The sequence below is a fragment of the Bos grunniens genome, chromosome 2, assembly GCF_055505025.1.
Source record: "Bos grunniens cultivar Pamir isolate PY7600 chromosome 2, Bosgru_T2T1.0, whole genome shotgun sequence".
In the NCBI taxonomy this organism is placed as follows: Eukaryota; Metazoa; Chordata; class Mammalia; order Artiodactyla; family Bovidae; genus Bos; species Bos grunniens.
The window spans coordinates 106,625,353-106,640,389 of record NC_141166.1 but is presented as its reverse complement, the minus strand read 5'-3'; the positions used below and the strand labels follow the sequence as shown (position 1 = coordinate 106,640,389).

The 15,037-nt window shown below is 36.7% G+C and overlaps 1 protein-coding gene across 1 annotated transcript in view; it reads left to right on the top strand.

Moving 5' to 3' along the window:
- SCN1A (sodium voltage-gated channel alpha subunit 1) overlaps nucleotides 1-15,037 on the top strand; it is a 224,813-nt gene that overhangs the window by 156,152 nt on the left and 53,624 nt on the right. The window contains exons 10-15 of the mRNA XM_086370732.1: nucleotides 5,415-5,478; nucleotides 6,042-6,183; nucleotides 6,838-7,044; nucleotides 9,196-9,480; nucleotides 10,699-11,046; nucleotides 12,330-12,462. Coding sequence (XP_086226858.1) covers nucleotides 5,415-5,478; nucleotides 6,042-6,183; nucleotides 6,838-7,044; nucleotides 9,196-9,480; nucleotides 10,699-11,046; nucleotides 12,330-12,462 — 1,179 coding nt within the window. The remainder of the gene's footprint in view (nucleotides 1-5,414; nucleotides 5,479-6,041; nucleotides 6,184-6,837; nucleotides 7,045-9,195; nucleotides 9,481-10,698; nucleotides 11,047-12,329; nucleotides 12,463-15,037) is intronic.

Sequence of the window (15,037 nt, the reverse complement as noted above, 5' to 3'; positions counted from 1 at the left end):
CAGCAAGAAAGAAATTTTCATAGGATACTGGGTTTCTGTACATTCTTCTCATCAAGGTATGAAGCTATACATTGTCTCATTTGAGGCAATCAAATAAAATATTTGAAGGCCCTTTGTTAACTCAAAAGTATTATGCAAATATAACTTATTAAATACCAATTTTAGAATGCATTTTATGTACCAGAAACTGCACAGGATTCCAGGAAAATAATGGTGATGGCACATGGTTCCAGGGTACTTATAGTTTAATAGGTAACTTTTATTGTTATTTTATAGAAATCAAGTGAAGACCTAAAGATAAATAGTTTTTACAATTGTAAAATGAGAATTTTAAGTAGTATTCCATCAAAAAGAAGGAAATGAGAATCAGTAAACCTTTAGGAGAGAGAAGTTTAAGATGTCAAAAATCTGTAAAGATATTGGAATCAGTTTACCTTTATTTCAAGAGTTTAGACAAAATATGCAAATGTTTAAATATTCTAGTATAGAAGGATGAAAAAATAAATGGCCCAGTATCCTTTCTCTTTTGAAAGTGACAATAAAAATAAGCAAAATTTTTTTGTTGTATAATTTTAGTATCTGCCAGTAGCAACATTTCAAAAGCAGAGAAAAAGACCATGATTCATGGGAAAAGAGAACATCTTTTTAAAGAAAAATATTAAATATATAAAACTAAGACTCTACAGGTGCATAAATATAGCTGTATCTTTATTATTTTAAGGAGATGAGTAATACTTAGGGGAAAAAATCAAAGAAGAAAGAAAGTCTTAGTAATGATTATGTGAAACAAGTAGAATTAGTCTTAAAGGTTAACTTACTGGTGATTTGATAATTCTTAAAAAAAAATGCTATCTTAGTTATATCTAGTACTGTGGGCAAGAATCCCTTAGAAGAAATGGAGGAGCCATTATTGTCAACAGAAGTGTCCGAAATGCAGTACTTGTATGCAATCTCAAAAATGACAGAATGATCTCTGTTTCAGGCAAACCATTCAATATCACGGTAATCAAGTCTATGCCCTGAGTGTAATGCTGAAGAAGCTGAAGTTGAATGGTTCTATGAAGACCTACAAGACCTTCTAGAACTAACAACAAAAAAAAAAGATGTCTTTTTCATTATAGGGGACTAGAATGCAAAAGTAGCAAGTCAAGAAACACCTGGAGTAACAGGCAAATTTGGCCTTGGAGTACAGAATGAAGCAGGGCAAAAGCTAATAGAGTTTTGCCAAGAGAATGCACTGGTCTTAGCAAACACCCTCTTCCAACAACACAAGGGAAGACTCTACATATGGTCATCACCAGATGGTCAATACCAAAATCAGATTGATTGTATTTTTTGCAGCCAAAGATGGAGAGCTCTAGACCAGGAGCTGACTGTAGCTCAGATCATGAACTCCTTATTGCCAAATTCAGACTTAAATTGAAAAAAGTAGGGAAAACCCCTAGACCGTTCAGGTATGACCTAAATCAAGTCACTTATGATTATACAGTGGAAGTGACAAATAGATTCAAGGGATTAGATCTGATAAAGTGTCTGATAGGATGGAGGTTCATGACATAGTACAGGAGACAGTGATCAAGACCATCCCCAAGAAAAAGAAATGCAAAAAGGCAAAATGGTTGTCTGAGGAGGCCTTAAAAATAGCTATGTAAAGAAGAGAAGCAAAAGGCAAAGGAATAAAGGAAAGATATACCCATTTGAATGCAGAGTTCCAAAGAATAGCAAGGAGAGATAAGAAAGCCTTCCTCAGTGATCACAACAAAGAAATAGAGGAAAACAATAAAATAGGAAAGACTAGAGATCTCTTCAAGAAAATTAGAGATACCAAGGGAACATTTCATGCAAAGATGGGCACAATAAAAGACAAAAATGGTTTGGACCTAACAGAAGCAGAAGGTATTAAGAAGAGGTGGCAAGAATGCACAGAAGAACTATACAAAAAAGATCTTAATGACCCAGATAATCAGGATGGTATGATCACTCACGTAGAACCAGGACATCCAGACATCCTGGAGTCCTAAGTCAAGTGGGCCTTAGGAACAAAGCTAGTGGAGGTGATGGAATTCCAGTAGAGCTATTTCAAATCCTCAAAGATGATGCTGTTAAAATGTTGCACTCAATATGCCAGCAAATTTGGAAAACTCAGCAGTGGCCACAGGATAGGAACAGGTCAGTTTTCATTCCATTCCCGAAGAAAAGCAATGCCAAAGAATGCTCAAACTACCACACAATTGCACTCATCTCACACGCTAGCAAATTAATGCTGAAAATTCTCCAAGCCAGGCTTCAACAGTACATGAACCATGAACTTCCAGATGTTCAAGCTGGATTTAGAAAAGTCAGAGGAACCAGAGATGTTAATACCCAACCACCTGACCTGCCTCCTGAGAAATCTGTATGTAGCTCAGGAAGCAACAGAACTGGAAATGGAACAACAGACTGGTTCCCAAGTGGGAAAGGAATATGTCAAGGCTGTATATCATCACCCTGCTTATTTAACTTATATGCAGAGTATATTATGAGAAATACTGGACTAGATGAAACACAAGCTGAAATCAACATTGGAATATCAATAACTTCAGATACACAGATGACATCACCCTTATGACTGAAAGTGAAGAAGAACTAAAGAGCCTCTTATGAAGGTGAAAGAGGAGAATGAAAAAGTTGGTTTAAAACTCAACATTCAGAAAACTAAGATCATAGCATCCGGTCCCATCACTTCATGGCAAATGGATGGGGAAACAGTGGAAACAGTGTCTGACTTTATTTTGGGGGGCTCCAGAATCACTGCAGATGTTGACTGCAGCCATGAAATTAAAAGACACTTGCTCCTTGAAAGAAAAGCTATGACCAACACATTACTTTGCCAACAAAGGTCTGTCTAGTCAAAGCTAGATTTTTTTTTAGTCAGAGCTACTGGTTTTTCCAGTGGTCATGTATGGATGTGAGAGTTGGACTATAAGGAAAGTTGGGCACCTAAAAATTGATGCTTTTGAACTGTGGTGTTGGAGAAGACTCTTGAGAGTCCCTTGGACTACAAAGAGATCCAACCAGTCCATCCTAAAGGAGATCAGTCCTGAATATTCATTCAAGGACTGATGCTGAAGCTGAAACTCCAATACTTTGGCCTCCTGATGAGAAGAACTGACTCACTGGAAAAGACCCTGATGCTGGGAAAGATTGAAGGCAGAAGGAGAAGGGGATGACAGAGGATGAGATCATTGGATGGCATCACTGACTCAGTGGACATGAGTTTGAGTAAATTCCAGGAGTTGGCTTTGGACAGTGAGGCCTGGCGTGCTGCAGCATGGGGTCACAAAGAGTTGGACACAGCTGAGCAACTGAACGGAATTGAACTGAAAGTAAAGATAGCATAATAAAAAAACTATTTCGATATTTGCCAAAACTAATGCAATATTGTAAAGTTTAAAAATAAAATAAAATTAAAAAAAAAACTAATGGGTCTCTTATAGTTGTAAATCTGGAATATACCTTGATTGATACAGATGAACTCTTCCATGATATTATTGACATGCCAACAAGTAATTTGCAAATAATTATAAATTGCTACATTAAGACAAATGATGAGAAAAATACATGTAAGAGGAACACATGAAACGTCTCTTATTCATTTCATATGATGCCCATCAGTTCACTGATGTCACCAACTCCCTGAAATCTGTTTTTCTTTTTAATCAAGAAACTGGTTATGAGGGTGTCACTTATGATTTATTCACTTTAAGGAAAATGTATTGAACTCCATCTTCTTACATTGAAAATAAAGGAAGTTAAGAATATCTGAGGCTATTTCAGCCCTAAAAATCTGTCTTATCATTTTTTCTAATAATATTCCATTTGTTGAAAAAAGAGTATTTTAAACTAAATGCACCTATAGATAAAATGGTTTGTTTTTGAAAGTGATAGAAAATCTAATTTATTAAAATCAAAGATAAACATTATGCTTGAGTTATATTTTATTCAGATTAAACTTCTAGATCACTGAGTTTAATGGACAAAACTTCCCTTATAAATACCTAGTATCAAAAATTTTTCCAGAAAATGTCATATTTCTTTCACATTGTTTAATTTTAATTACAAGTTAAGAAATTATACCTTTGTTTTCTTATGTTCAGAGATGACATGAGGAATTAAAATATTTTATTATGCATCTTTGTATCTCTTACAAAACTACATAGAATAAATTTTTCAGAAAATTTAACATCTAGAAAATATTTTTTCTTATAAAATCCTAAATTGTTCTTTTTACAAAACGACTCTTTAATTTCATGTGTTTCAATTTTTGTCATCCCTTTACTTATTCATTCAGTAAACTTTATTGAAAGGCTGGAATGAAGTGAAGGTTAAGTTGCTGATTCATGTTCAACTCTTTGCAACCCCAAGGAATATACAGTCCATCAAATTCTCCAGGCCAGATTACTGGAGTGGGTAGCCTTTCCCTTCTCCAGGAGATCTTCCCAATCCAGGGATTGAACCCAGGTCTCCTGCGTTGCAGTTGGATTCTTTACCAGCTGAGGCACAAGGAAAGCCCTGTTGAAAGGCTACTATGTCCAAATACTATGTATTCCCAAATAATATGGAAATAACCGATGATTCATTTTTCAAGGAGTTGTAAACAAATAATTACAACACAAGACAGTGAATGTAATAATAATGGGTATATGTGTTTCTGGTAGCATAGTGAGAGTTCTTAATTCTGCCTATCTTCATTGGAAGAAAGTAGGAGATATCAAGGAATAGTTCATGAAGAGTTGACATTTCAACAGGATATTGAAAGAATCTAAGGACTTTGCCCAGAGACAGAAAACTTAGAGTTAATAAAATATTCACCTATAATAATTATTTTAGCTTTAGTATTTAAGATTATTTTTAAATTTCACTTATTTTAATAATTGACATGGTTTATGCATCTTTTATGTTACCTATGACATATTTTATAAATTGGTAGAATATAAATTATAATTTATTAGTCATTTATAAAGTGTTAAAAAATATAGACTACTGTTCAGAAAAGCTAAAATTCCTTTCTTTTGAAGTATGTGGCAGTCTTGAGAAAGCAAAGAAATCCCTATCATTCTTATCTATTTGTAGAGAATGAAATTTTTATTTTTCATGAGGAGGGTAGAAAAACACTGTTACTTTTAAAAATGTCATGTTAGTTCCTGTGATTATCGCTTGTTTTACCTTCACAAAGAACAAATGTCTTCTACTCTTACGTAAGCATCCAGTCCCCTTGATATAATAGCTAATATTTAGAGGGAGTAATAGTTCTGCCTTGGAATAAATTATATTATGTATTTAAAACTACAAACTTAAAAAGTAGAATCAGATCTTAATCTTATTTTGCAGTGTCATGCAAATGTTCATCGTGTGACTTTTTTTTTCCCAAACAGGATATCATTATTTTCTGGAGGGTTTTTCAGATGCACTACTGTGTGGCAATAGCTCAGATGCGGGGTAAGCCAATAATCTGTATGTGTGCATACATATTTTCTCTTTTTTTGTACAAACTGACAGATAACAGCCAGCTAATTTTATTTATAGTAATTTGTGATAATTAAGATTTTTTTATTTATAAGGTGAGGGATTATTTAAATGTTAGGCAAGCTTTCATGTTGTGTAAAACAAGAAGGAACACTTTAGCTTTAATGCCAGTTCCTTTAGATGAGTATTCATGAGCTATGAGTCAACTCTGGAGCATCCATGCTAAGAAAATGAACTAAACACATGTTAACACGCTGATTACGGACAGAAAATAGTTTTGTAAAATATTACTAGGCATGCTATACAATATTTTAATGATGACATCAGGTGATTAGTAAAATTATATTAAGTCAAAAGTTGGGAAATGTGTTACTTATTTAATACTTTCATCCTTTCATACTTATTTCATACTTATTACATACTTTCATCCCTTGAAATAGCAAATCTTTCTAGCTCAAATATTTAAAGTATAGTGTGCTACCAAAATAAAAACACAGCAGAGCTTCTTATAATACTTTCTTTTGCCGCATTTACAGCCAATGTCCAGAAGGATACATGTGTGTGAAAGCTGGTAGAAATCCCAATTATGGCTACACAAGCTTTGATACCTTCAGTTGGGCTTTTTTGTCACTGTTTCGACTGATGACTCAGGACTTCTGGGAAAATCTTTACCAGCTGGTGAGAACCTGAGGCAACACATATTGTGTTTAATTGGAAGTATATAAGAAAACCAACTTAGTTATGAAATCCAAACCACACCATAATATAATGGAAAGAGCAGACCTTGAAATCAGAAGACTTGACTTTCTTTGTCTTATTGATTATAACACATATTAAGCATAGCAGTGTGTTATGAACACAATTCTGTCTCATTTCCCCTTGATCTCTAAAAATATTCCCCACTCTTCCCATACACAGATGCTCCTAAATGGAAAAGCACAGGTTCCTCTCAATTCCGTTTACCCCCTCAGGTATTATCCTTCAGGTGGCAGGTGATGAAGATGAATAAACAGATGTAGAAGGATAAGTTTGGTCTCTTCCTGACTTTACTCAAAGGTTCAGCTCTTTAATGGAGATCCCCATGGTATATTATTTGACTCTGCTTTATTCCTGGTAAATCCAGGAATTCCCTCCTACAGATTAGAATGCTAAATGCATGAGTTAGGGGAGAAGGAAGAGGATGAGGTTAAAGAAACAGATAGTCAACAAAGTAGGAGGGGATGTGACCATCATAATTACTTATATCAGAGTCCTACACAAAGTAAGTTGACAATTGAAGCCACCAGTTAGAAAAATATTGTAAAAAAATAATTCTGGTATTCTTGTTTTCAGACATTACGTGCTGCTGGAAAAACATACATGATATTTTTTGTGCTGGTCATTTTCTTGGGCTCCTTCTATCTAATAAATTTGATCCTGGCTGTGGTGGCCATGGCCTATGAAGAACAGAATCAGGCCACCTTAGAAGAGGCGGAACAGAAAGAGGCTGAATTTCAGCAGATGCTCGAACAACTTAAAAAGCAACAGGAGGCAGCTCAGGTAAATTCACCAAATCAAGTATGTCCTGTCCTGTGGTATGAACCTTTTTTTTATTGTTTTGGTTGTTACAACAACACTGGAAAGAAAGTGAGAACCAGATGATCATTTGTACTTGGGAGAAGCTGATAGTATAGGGGGGTTAGTCAGTATTTCTACATTATTTTGATCATCTGTAAATCCTTTAGTTTAACTATTCTAAAATGTTTATAATATTGACCACAATATTATAAACAATATTATAAAATATTGTTTATATATTTATTATAAAATATTGACCACAATATTATAAAATAGCAATATTCATGCACATTTAATCATCTTAAAAATTTTAGAATTCAAGGAAAAATGTGATTTTGAGGTCTTCTCAGGTGAGACATTTTACTGAATGAGTATACTGGCATTAGAAGAAAACCCTAAGAAATCATCTTATTTTAGAAAAAAATGTATTGGTTATTGTGTAAAAAGATGCTCATGTAGTTCTTAGAAGACAGTCTTTACCCAAAAATATGTTGTCTTTTGTGTGGTTGCTTGTCTTTCTAAATAAAGAAGTGATCAAATAATGTAATGCTCTCTGATACAGCAGTAGGCATATAAAAGTCACCAATTTTATGGAGATCAGGGAACCTGAGAATTACTTCATCTTATAGTATGATAAAATGCCCTTCCTATCACTTCCGTCTTTCTTCACTTCTGTTTAGCATCAAAACTCATTGTCTTTACTATAAAAGAAAGTTGATTGGGGAATATTAATTTATTTGGAAGCCTATATTGAGGGCACTCTTGGAACAATGAAAATCATCACAAAGTTCCAACAAGCTGTGATAAACAGCACTGTTTTCATCCCATGACCATGTAGCCAGCAAAAACCAGTGCTGACTTGAAAAACTGGGGATGATCTTTGGAGAACTGAATGTCTTGTCTTGCTTAGCAGAAACTATTGACCCTCCGGTCTCTAGTCTTTTGGATAGAGTTTTGTAGACGTGAGATGGGATATCACCTTCTATAAATTTGATTGATAATATTTTGAGGGTACTGGACAATCCTGTTTCAATAGCTAGAAAGAGGCCCTCAGTTCTTTATCTCATGCCTCCTATCTTTGGATATGACCCCAAGTAACTCATCACCTTTTCTTCCATGCTCTAGTTTTGTTTTGTTTTGTTTTGTTTTTCCCCCAGTGAAAAAAAGACAGTGCTAATTACCAATTTTTCAGTTCAGTTCAGTTGCTCAGTCGTGTCCGACTCTTTGCAACCCCATGAATCTCAGCATGCCAGGCCTCCCTGTCCATCACCATCTCCTGGAGTTCACTGAGACTCACGTCCATTGAGTCAGTGATGCCATCCAGCCATCTCATCCTCTGTCGTCCCCTTCTCCTCCTGCCCCCAATCCCTCCCAGCATCAGAGTCTTTTCCAATGAGTCAACTCGTCGCATGAGGTGGCCAAAGTACTGGAGTTTCAGCTTTAGCATCGTTCCTTCCAAAGAAATCCCAGGGCTGATCTCCTTCAGAATGGACTGGTTGGATCTCCTTGCAGTCCAAGGGACTCTCAAGAGTCTTCTCCGACACCACAGTTCAAAAGCATCAATTTTTCGGTGCTCAGCTTTCTTCACAGTCCAACTCTCACATCCATACATGACCACTGGAAAAACCATAGCCTTGACTAGACGGACCTTTGTTGGCAAAGTAATGTCTCTGCTTTTGAATATGCTATCTAGGTTGGTCATAACTTTCCTTCCAAGGAGTAAGCGTCTTTTAATTTCATGGCTGCAGTCACCATCTGCAGTGATTTTGGAGCCCCCAAAAATAAAGTCTGACACTGTTTCCCCATCTATTTTCCATGAAGTGATGGGACCAGATGCCATTTTTTAGAGTAAATCAAATCCCCAAAGAAATATGAATATATGTTCTTGTTGGTGTCTGATCCTTTTGAGTATGTGGTCTGTAAAAAATGTTAGCACAGAGAAAATCAATTTATTTCTAAAAGCCTATATTAGATGGACAGGAAAAAAAATCCCTCATATTTGCAGTTTCTTCAGTGTAAGATTAACTGGAGTCAGCTGAATTTTTTTTAAAATACTTTGCAAATACTTGAGCTATATTTTTAAAAGTAAGTTCTTCTCCACTTCTGTGCTGAAACCATGTCTCCTCAATGTAGCAGGCAGCAGCTGTAACTGCCTCAGAGCATTCCAGAGAACCTAGTGCAGCAGGCAGGCTCTCAGACAGCTCGTCTGAAGCCTCCAAGTTGAGTTCCAAGAGTGCAAAGGAAAGAAGAAATCGGAGAAAGAAAAGAAAACAGAAAGAGCAATCTGGTGGAGAAGAGAAAGACGATGATGAATTCCAGAAATCTGAATCTGAAGACAGCATCAGGAGGAAAGGGTTTCGCTTCTCCATAGAAGGGAATCGGTTGACATACGAAAAGAGGTACTCCTCCCCACACCAGGTATGGCACTGCAGAGTTAAATGATGCCTGGATGGAAATTAGAACATGAAGCTGGCAGGGGGACGGGGAAGGGGAGGCTGGTGGCTGGGAGGAGAAGTGACTACAACTTAGGAATTTTTATCAACTGAATTGACTGCTTTTTAAAATTTATATATATATATATTTAAACCTATCCTTTCTGTACAGTTTGAAAGAATTTTAGTTTGCATATATATAAACCTGAAGCTTGGTGTGTATGTGTGTGTTAGTCACTCAGTCATATCCTCGCAACCCCATGAACTGTGGCCCACCAGGCCCCTCTGTCCTTGGAATTCTCCAGGTAAGAATACTGGAGTGGGTTGACATTCCCTTCTCCTGGGGATTTTCCTGACCCAAGGATCAAACCCAGGTATCCTGCACTGAAGGAGGATTCTTTACATCTGAATCACGAGAGAAAGCTCTACAGCTTGGTGTATTAAGGTAGCACAGCATCAAAAGTCAGGAGACCTGAATTCTCACCTGAACTTGTCTCCTGGCACTTGTTCTAACTAATATCTTTCTGGTCCACAGCCTTTTTAACAAGAAAAAATGTGGATAACTAATCAGTAATGTCCTTTTTTCTTTTTCATTATTTCATGTTGTGTGTGTGGGTTTTTTTTTTCAACGCAGACTTCTTTATAAGCCATAATGCATGCTTCTGAAAATATTCACTGTGGTATGCTTTATGAAAAAGCACATCACTCTGAATTTCAGAGGTCTTAGCTTCAAGCTCCAACAACACTGTGCCTACTAGATGCGATGGAAATAATTCAAGTGATATTAGGAGGATGGATTTAAACAATTTGTGCAAAGTGTTGGAATTTCTTGAAGGGAAAGAGCAGCGGAAACAGATATGCCCTTGTTAGGGTCATGCTGTTATTGAGTGTTTACAGCGTCCACTGTTAGGTGCTAAAGATGTTTGCTTTTGAACTTGAAAAATGTAGTTCAGGGTTTTGTTTTTCAATACCTTTAAGTTGCGGTCTATCTCTCCAGTTATTAATTTCAAGGGCTAGAAACCTTCTCTTATAAACTAATTTAATTTAATCTGAATGCACATAAAATGAGAATGTTAATCAAGGAATGAGTCACATTCTGTTAAGAATGCTGAAATCCCCTTCAACTTAATCTTACAAAATAAAAGCACATTCCAAATGACCATACTAATATGAGTTTAATTTCTTTTCGGTTTCAAACTTATAGTCTTTGTTGAGCATCCGTGGCTCCTTATTTTCTCCAAGGCGAAATAGCAGAACAAGCCTTTTCAGCTTCAGAGGGCGAGCAAAGGATGTGGGATCAGAGAACGACTTTGCTGATGATGAGCACAGCACCTTCGAGGATAACGAGAGCCGCAGAGACTCCTTGTTTGTGCCCCGACGGCATGGAGAGCGACGCAACAGTAACTTAAGTCAGACCAGTAGGTCGTCCCGAATGCTGGCCGTGTTTCCAGCCAATGGGAAGATGCACAGCACTGTGGATTGCAATGGTGTGGTTTCCTTGGTTGGTGGACCTTCGGTTCCTACATCGCCTGTTGGACAGCTTCTGCCAGAGGTGATAATAGATAAGCCAGCTACTGATGACAATGTAAGGAAGTTTTAAATAGTTCAGGCATGGAAGGCCCATGATTGCTGTACCAGCCAGTGTTTCTACAGAATGGAACCCCTTGAGAATGATTCCTGGTTGGTCAAGCTGTGAATGCACCTGCATCTTGTAATACCTTTAAAAGACTAACCAACTAAAACTTAAGGCCTCAACACTCTCTTGCATAACACCTGAATGCATTTATTTATTAAATGTCCTAAGGATAAATTATACACAGTAATAAATGACTGCCTCCAGTTGGAGGATTTGCTATATACCCATGCTGAACTACCTTTAGATAGCAGGCCATCCACTAAAGACCTGGTATAAGAATAAATGAACGATTCCTATATTTAAGTGTAAAGGGTGTATAATAAATCTTTCCAACAGATTCTTCGATATAGCTTGCTTTAGTGTAGAAGATTTCAAGAACACTGTGCCTAAATAGATAGCTTTATTATTATCTTCAAATTTCTAGTACTCATACTTGTCTTACTAAAAAATAATGCTGATATAGGTCTTCTCAAAACTAATCTAAATGAAGAGACACACAAAATTATTAATATAGACAGTTAAAAGAATTCTCTGTGTACAAAGGTATGTGTTTGTGAATATATACCCGGATAAGGAATTTCTAAACACGTGCTGCCTCTTATTAGACCTGGATATATATCAGCATGAATGAGGCATGATCAAGTCAGAACTAGATGACTTATTGCTTTGGTACCCTGGATGAAACTGTTGTCCATGCAGCATGTATTGTTGTTTTTTTTAATATACAGCTTGTGTTGTCGATGACCATCTGTGTCTTGTGTCCAGAAAATGAGATGGCAGCTACGTGTGTTCTAATTATTTGTATTCCTTTAAAAATAAAGGGCTACCTTCTCAAAATAAAATGCTGTGATCATTTAGGTGACTTTTCAAGTTATTGCTTTCTGCTGTTAGTTCTGACATAAGCAAATTGTTAAATATGTCACTCACAGGGTTTATCAAGGATATCAAAATTACATTGTCACCTAAAACTATAAAATCAGAGGGTAAAAAGAAAACCCTTAGTTTTGGTGTATGAATAAATGGCTAACAGTTTGGACAGTCCAGGTTAATGCTACAATAAGTCAGCAATATCTGCCATCACCAATTAAATATGAACGTGCATGATGCATGTATTTCATGAATTTCACTGTGTCACAATGGTTGTTTGCTTATCATATTGCCCAAGTTAAGCATTGAATACATTAACATTTTCTTTACAGGGAACAACCACTGAAACTGAAATGAGAAAGAGAAGGTCAAGTTCTTTTCATGTTTCCATGGACTTTCTAGAAGATCCATCTCAAAGGCAAAGAGCAATGAGCATAGCCAGCATTTTAACAAATACAGTAGAAGGTTTGTAACAAATTCCATTTCCATTTCGGTTGTTTTCACTGAATTTATATTGTCTTATTTGAAACACATGTCAGTAAGTTGGAAGTAGTGTATTCCAAAGAAAACATCATAGGTCTTATTTAAGAGTTATTTGTTATATATTTCTGTATTCTAGAAACTTTTTTAAAAGTTACTTAAACTCCATGGTTTTTGCAACTCTAAAGAATGTATCCTGTATGTTTTGTTGGGGAGTCTCTCAGTAATGACCGACTCTTTGCCACCCCATGTACTGCACTACACCAGGCTTCCCTGTCCTTCACCATTTTGCAGAGCTTGCTCAAACTCATGTCCGTTGACTTGGTGATGCCATCCAACCATCTTGTGCTCTGTTCTTCCCTTCTCCTCCTGCTTTCTATCTTTCCCAGCATCAGGGTCTTTTCTAATAATTCTGTTCTTTGCATCAGGTAGCCAAAGTATTGGACTTTCAGCTTCAGCATCAGTCTCTCCAATGAATATTCAGGATTGATTTTCTTTAGAATTGACTGGTTTGATCTCCTTGCAGTCCAAGGGACTCTCAAGAGTCTTCTCCAACACCACAGTTGAAGAGTTGAAAAGCATCAATTCTTTGATGCTCAGCCTTCTTTATGGTCCAACTCTCACATCCATACATGACTACTGGAAAGACCATAGCTTTGACTATATGGACCTTTGTCAGCACAGTAATGTCTCTGCTTTTTAATACGCTGTCTAGGTTAATTATATCTTTTCTTCCAAGGAACAGGCATCTTTTAATTTCATGGCTCCAGTCATCATCTGCAGTGATTTTGGAGTCCAAGAAAATAGTCTGTTACTGTTTCCATTGTTTCCCTATCTGTTTGCCATGAAGTGATGGGACCAGATAGCGTGATCTTAATTTTTTTAATTTTGAGTTCTAAGCCAACTTTTTCACTCTCCTCTTTCACCTTTATTAAGAGACTCTTCAGTTCCTCTTTGCTTTCTGCTGTTAAGGTGGTGTTATCTGCATATCTGAGGTTATTGATATTTCTTCCAGCAATCTAAATTCCAGCCCAGTATTTTGCATGATGTGTTCTGCATATAAGTTAAATAAGCAGAGTGACAATATACAGCCTTGACGTACTCCTTTCCCAATTTTGAACCAGTCCATTGTTCCATGTCCAGTTCTAACTGTTGCTTCTTGACCTGCATACAGATTTCTTAGGAAGCAGGTAAGGTGGTCTGGTATTCCCATCTCTTAAAGAATTTTCCACAGCTTGTTGTGATCCACACTGTCAAAGGCTTTAGTGTAGTCAATGAAATGAAAGTAGATGTTTTTTCTGGAATTCTCTTGCTTTTTCTATGATCCACTGGATGTTCACAATTTGATCTCTGATTCCTCTGCCTTTTCTAAGTCTAGCTTGAACATCTAGAAGTTCTTGGTTCAAGTTCTCAATTCTCTTGACAGAGAATTCTCTTGACAGAGAATTTTCATTTTTTTTTAAACTATTTTAGGCTTATTTATTTTCTTCTAAATAGCTTTATTAAGAGATAAATGACATTCGGTAAACTGCACATATTTAAAGACTACAATTTGATAAGTTTTGACATAAGACACCATCATTGCAATCAAGATAGTAAACATAACCATCACCACAAAATATCTCCCAGTGCCATCCATCCCTAGGCAAACACTGATCTTTGCTTACTGTAGATTAGTTTGTATTTTTTAGAGTTTCATATAAATGAAATCATATAATATTGCGCTCTTTTGAGGGGAAAGCTCTGGCATATTTTACTCATGAAACTCTTTTATATACCTTATCTGATAATTTAAAAAATAACCCTTTATCTAAGGAACTGATATTCAGAGAGGCTAAGTCCCAAGTTTACCCAGTTGAACAGTGGTAGTCCTTGGTCTCAGAGGCCATGCATTCTCCATGGCCAACCACAGCCTGGCTAGGGCAACTCCTGCAGTATGCATAGTCTCTGAGATGCTTCGTCTTCATGGCATGAATCTAAGGGGGTGCTTAGCCCACATCTCATGGGTTTGGAGGTTGGAATCAGGACCTGCAGAATCTGAAGATGAGCCCCTTACCTCCAGGACAGTGCACATGTGAAAAATTCCTGTGTCAGAGAAACAGACACGAATGACCTGAATTTTTGTAGGATCTTCATTTGTGAAGGCCACAGGAAGGCTAGTGGAGATCGCAGAGATGAAAAGGGTGGGATAGATGGTGTGCTCCCTTGGTTTTTATTTTTAATTTAAAATTAATTTTATTTTATTTTTAAACTTTACATAATTGTATTAGTTTTGCCAAATATCAAAATGAATCCGCCACAGGTATACATGTGTTCCCCATCCTGAACCCTCCTCCCTCCTCCCTCCCCATACCATCCCTCTGGGTCGTCCCAGTGCACCAGCCCCAAGCATCCAGTATCGTGCATCAAACCTGGACTGGCATCTCATTTCATACATGATATTTTACATGTTTCCATGCCTTTGCTAGCGTGTGAAATGAGTGCAATTGTATGGTAGTTTGGACATTCTTTGGCATTGCCCTTATTTGGGATTGGAATGAAAACTGACCTTTTCCAGTCT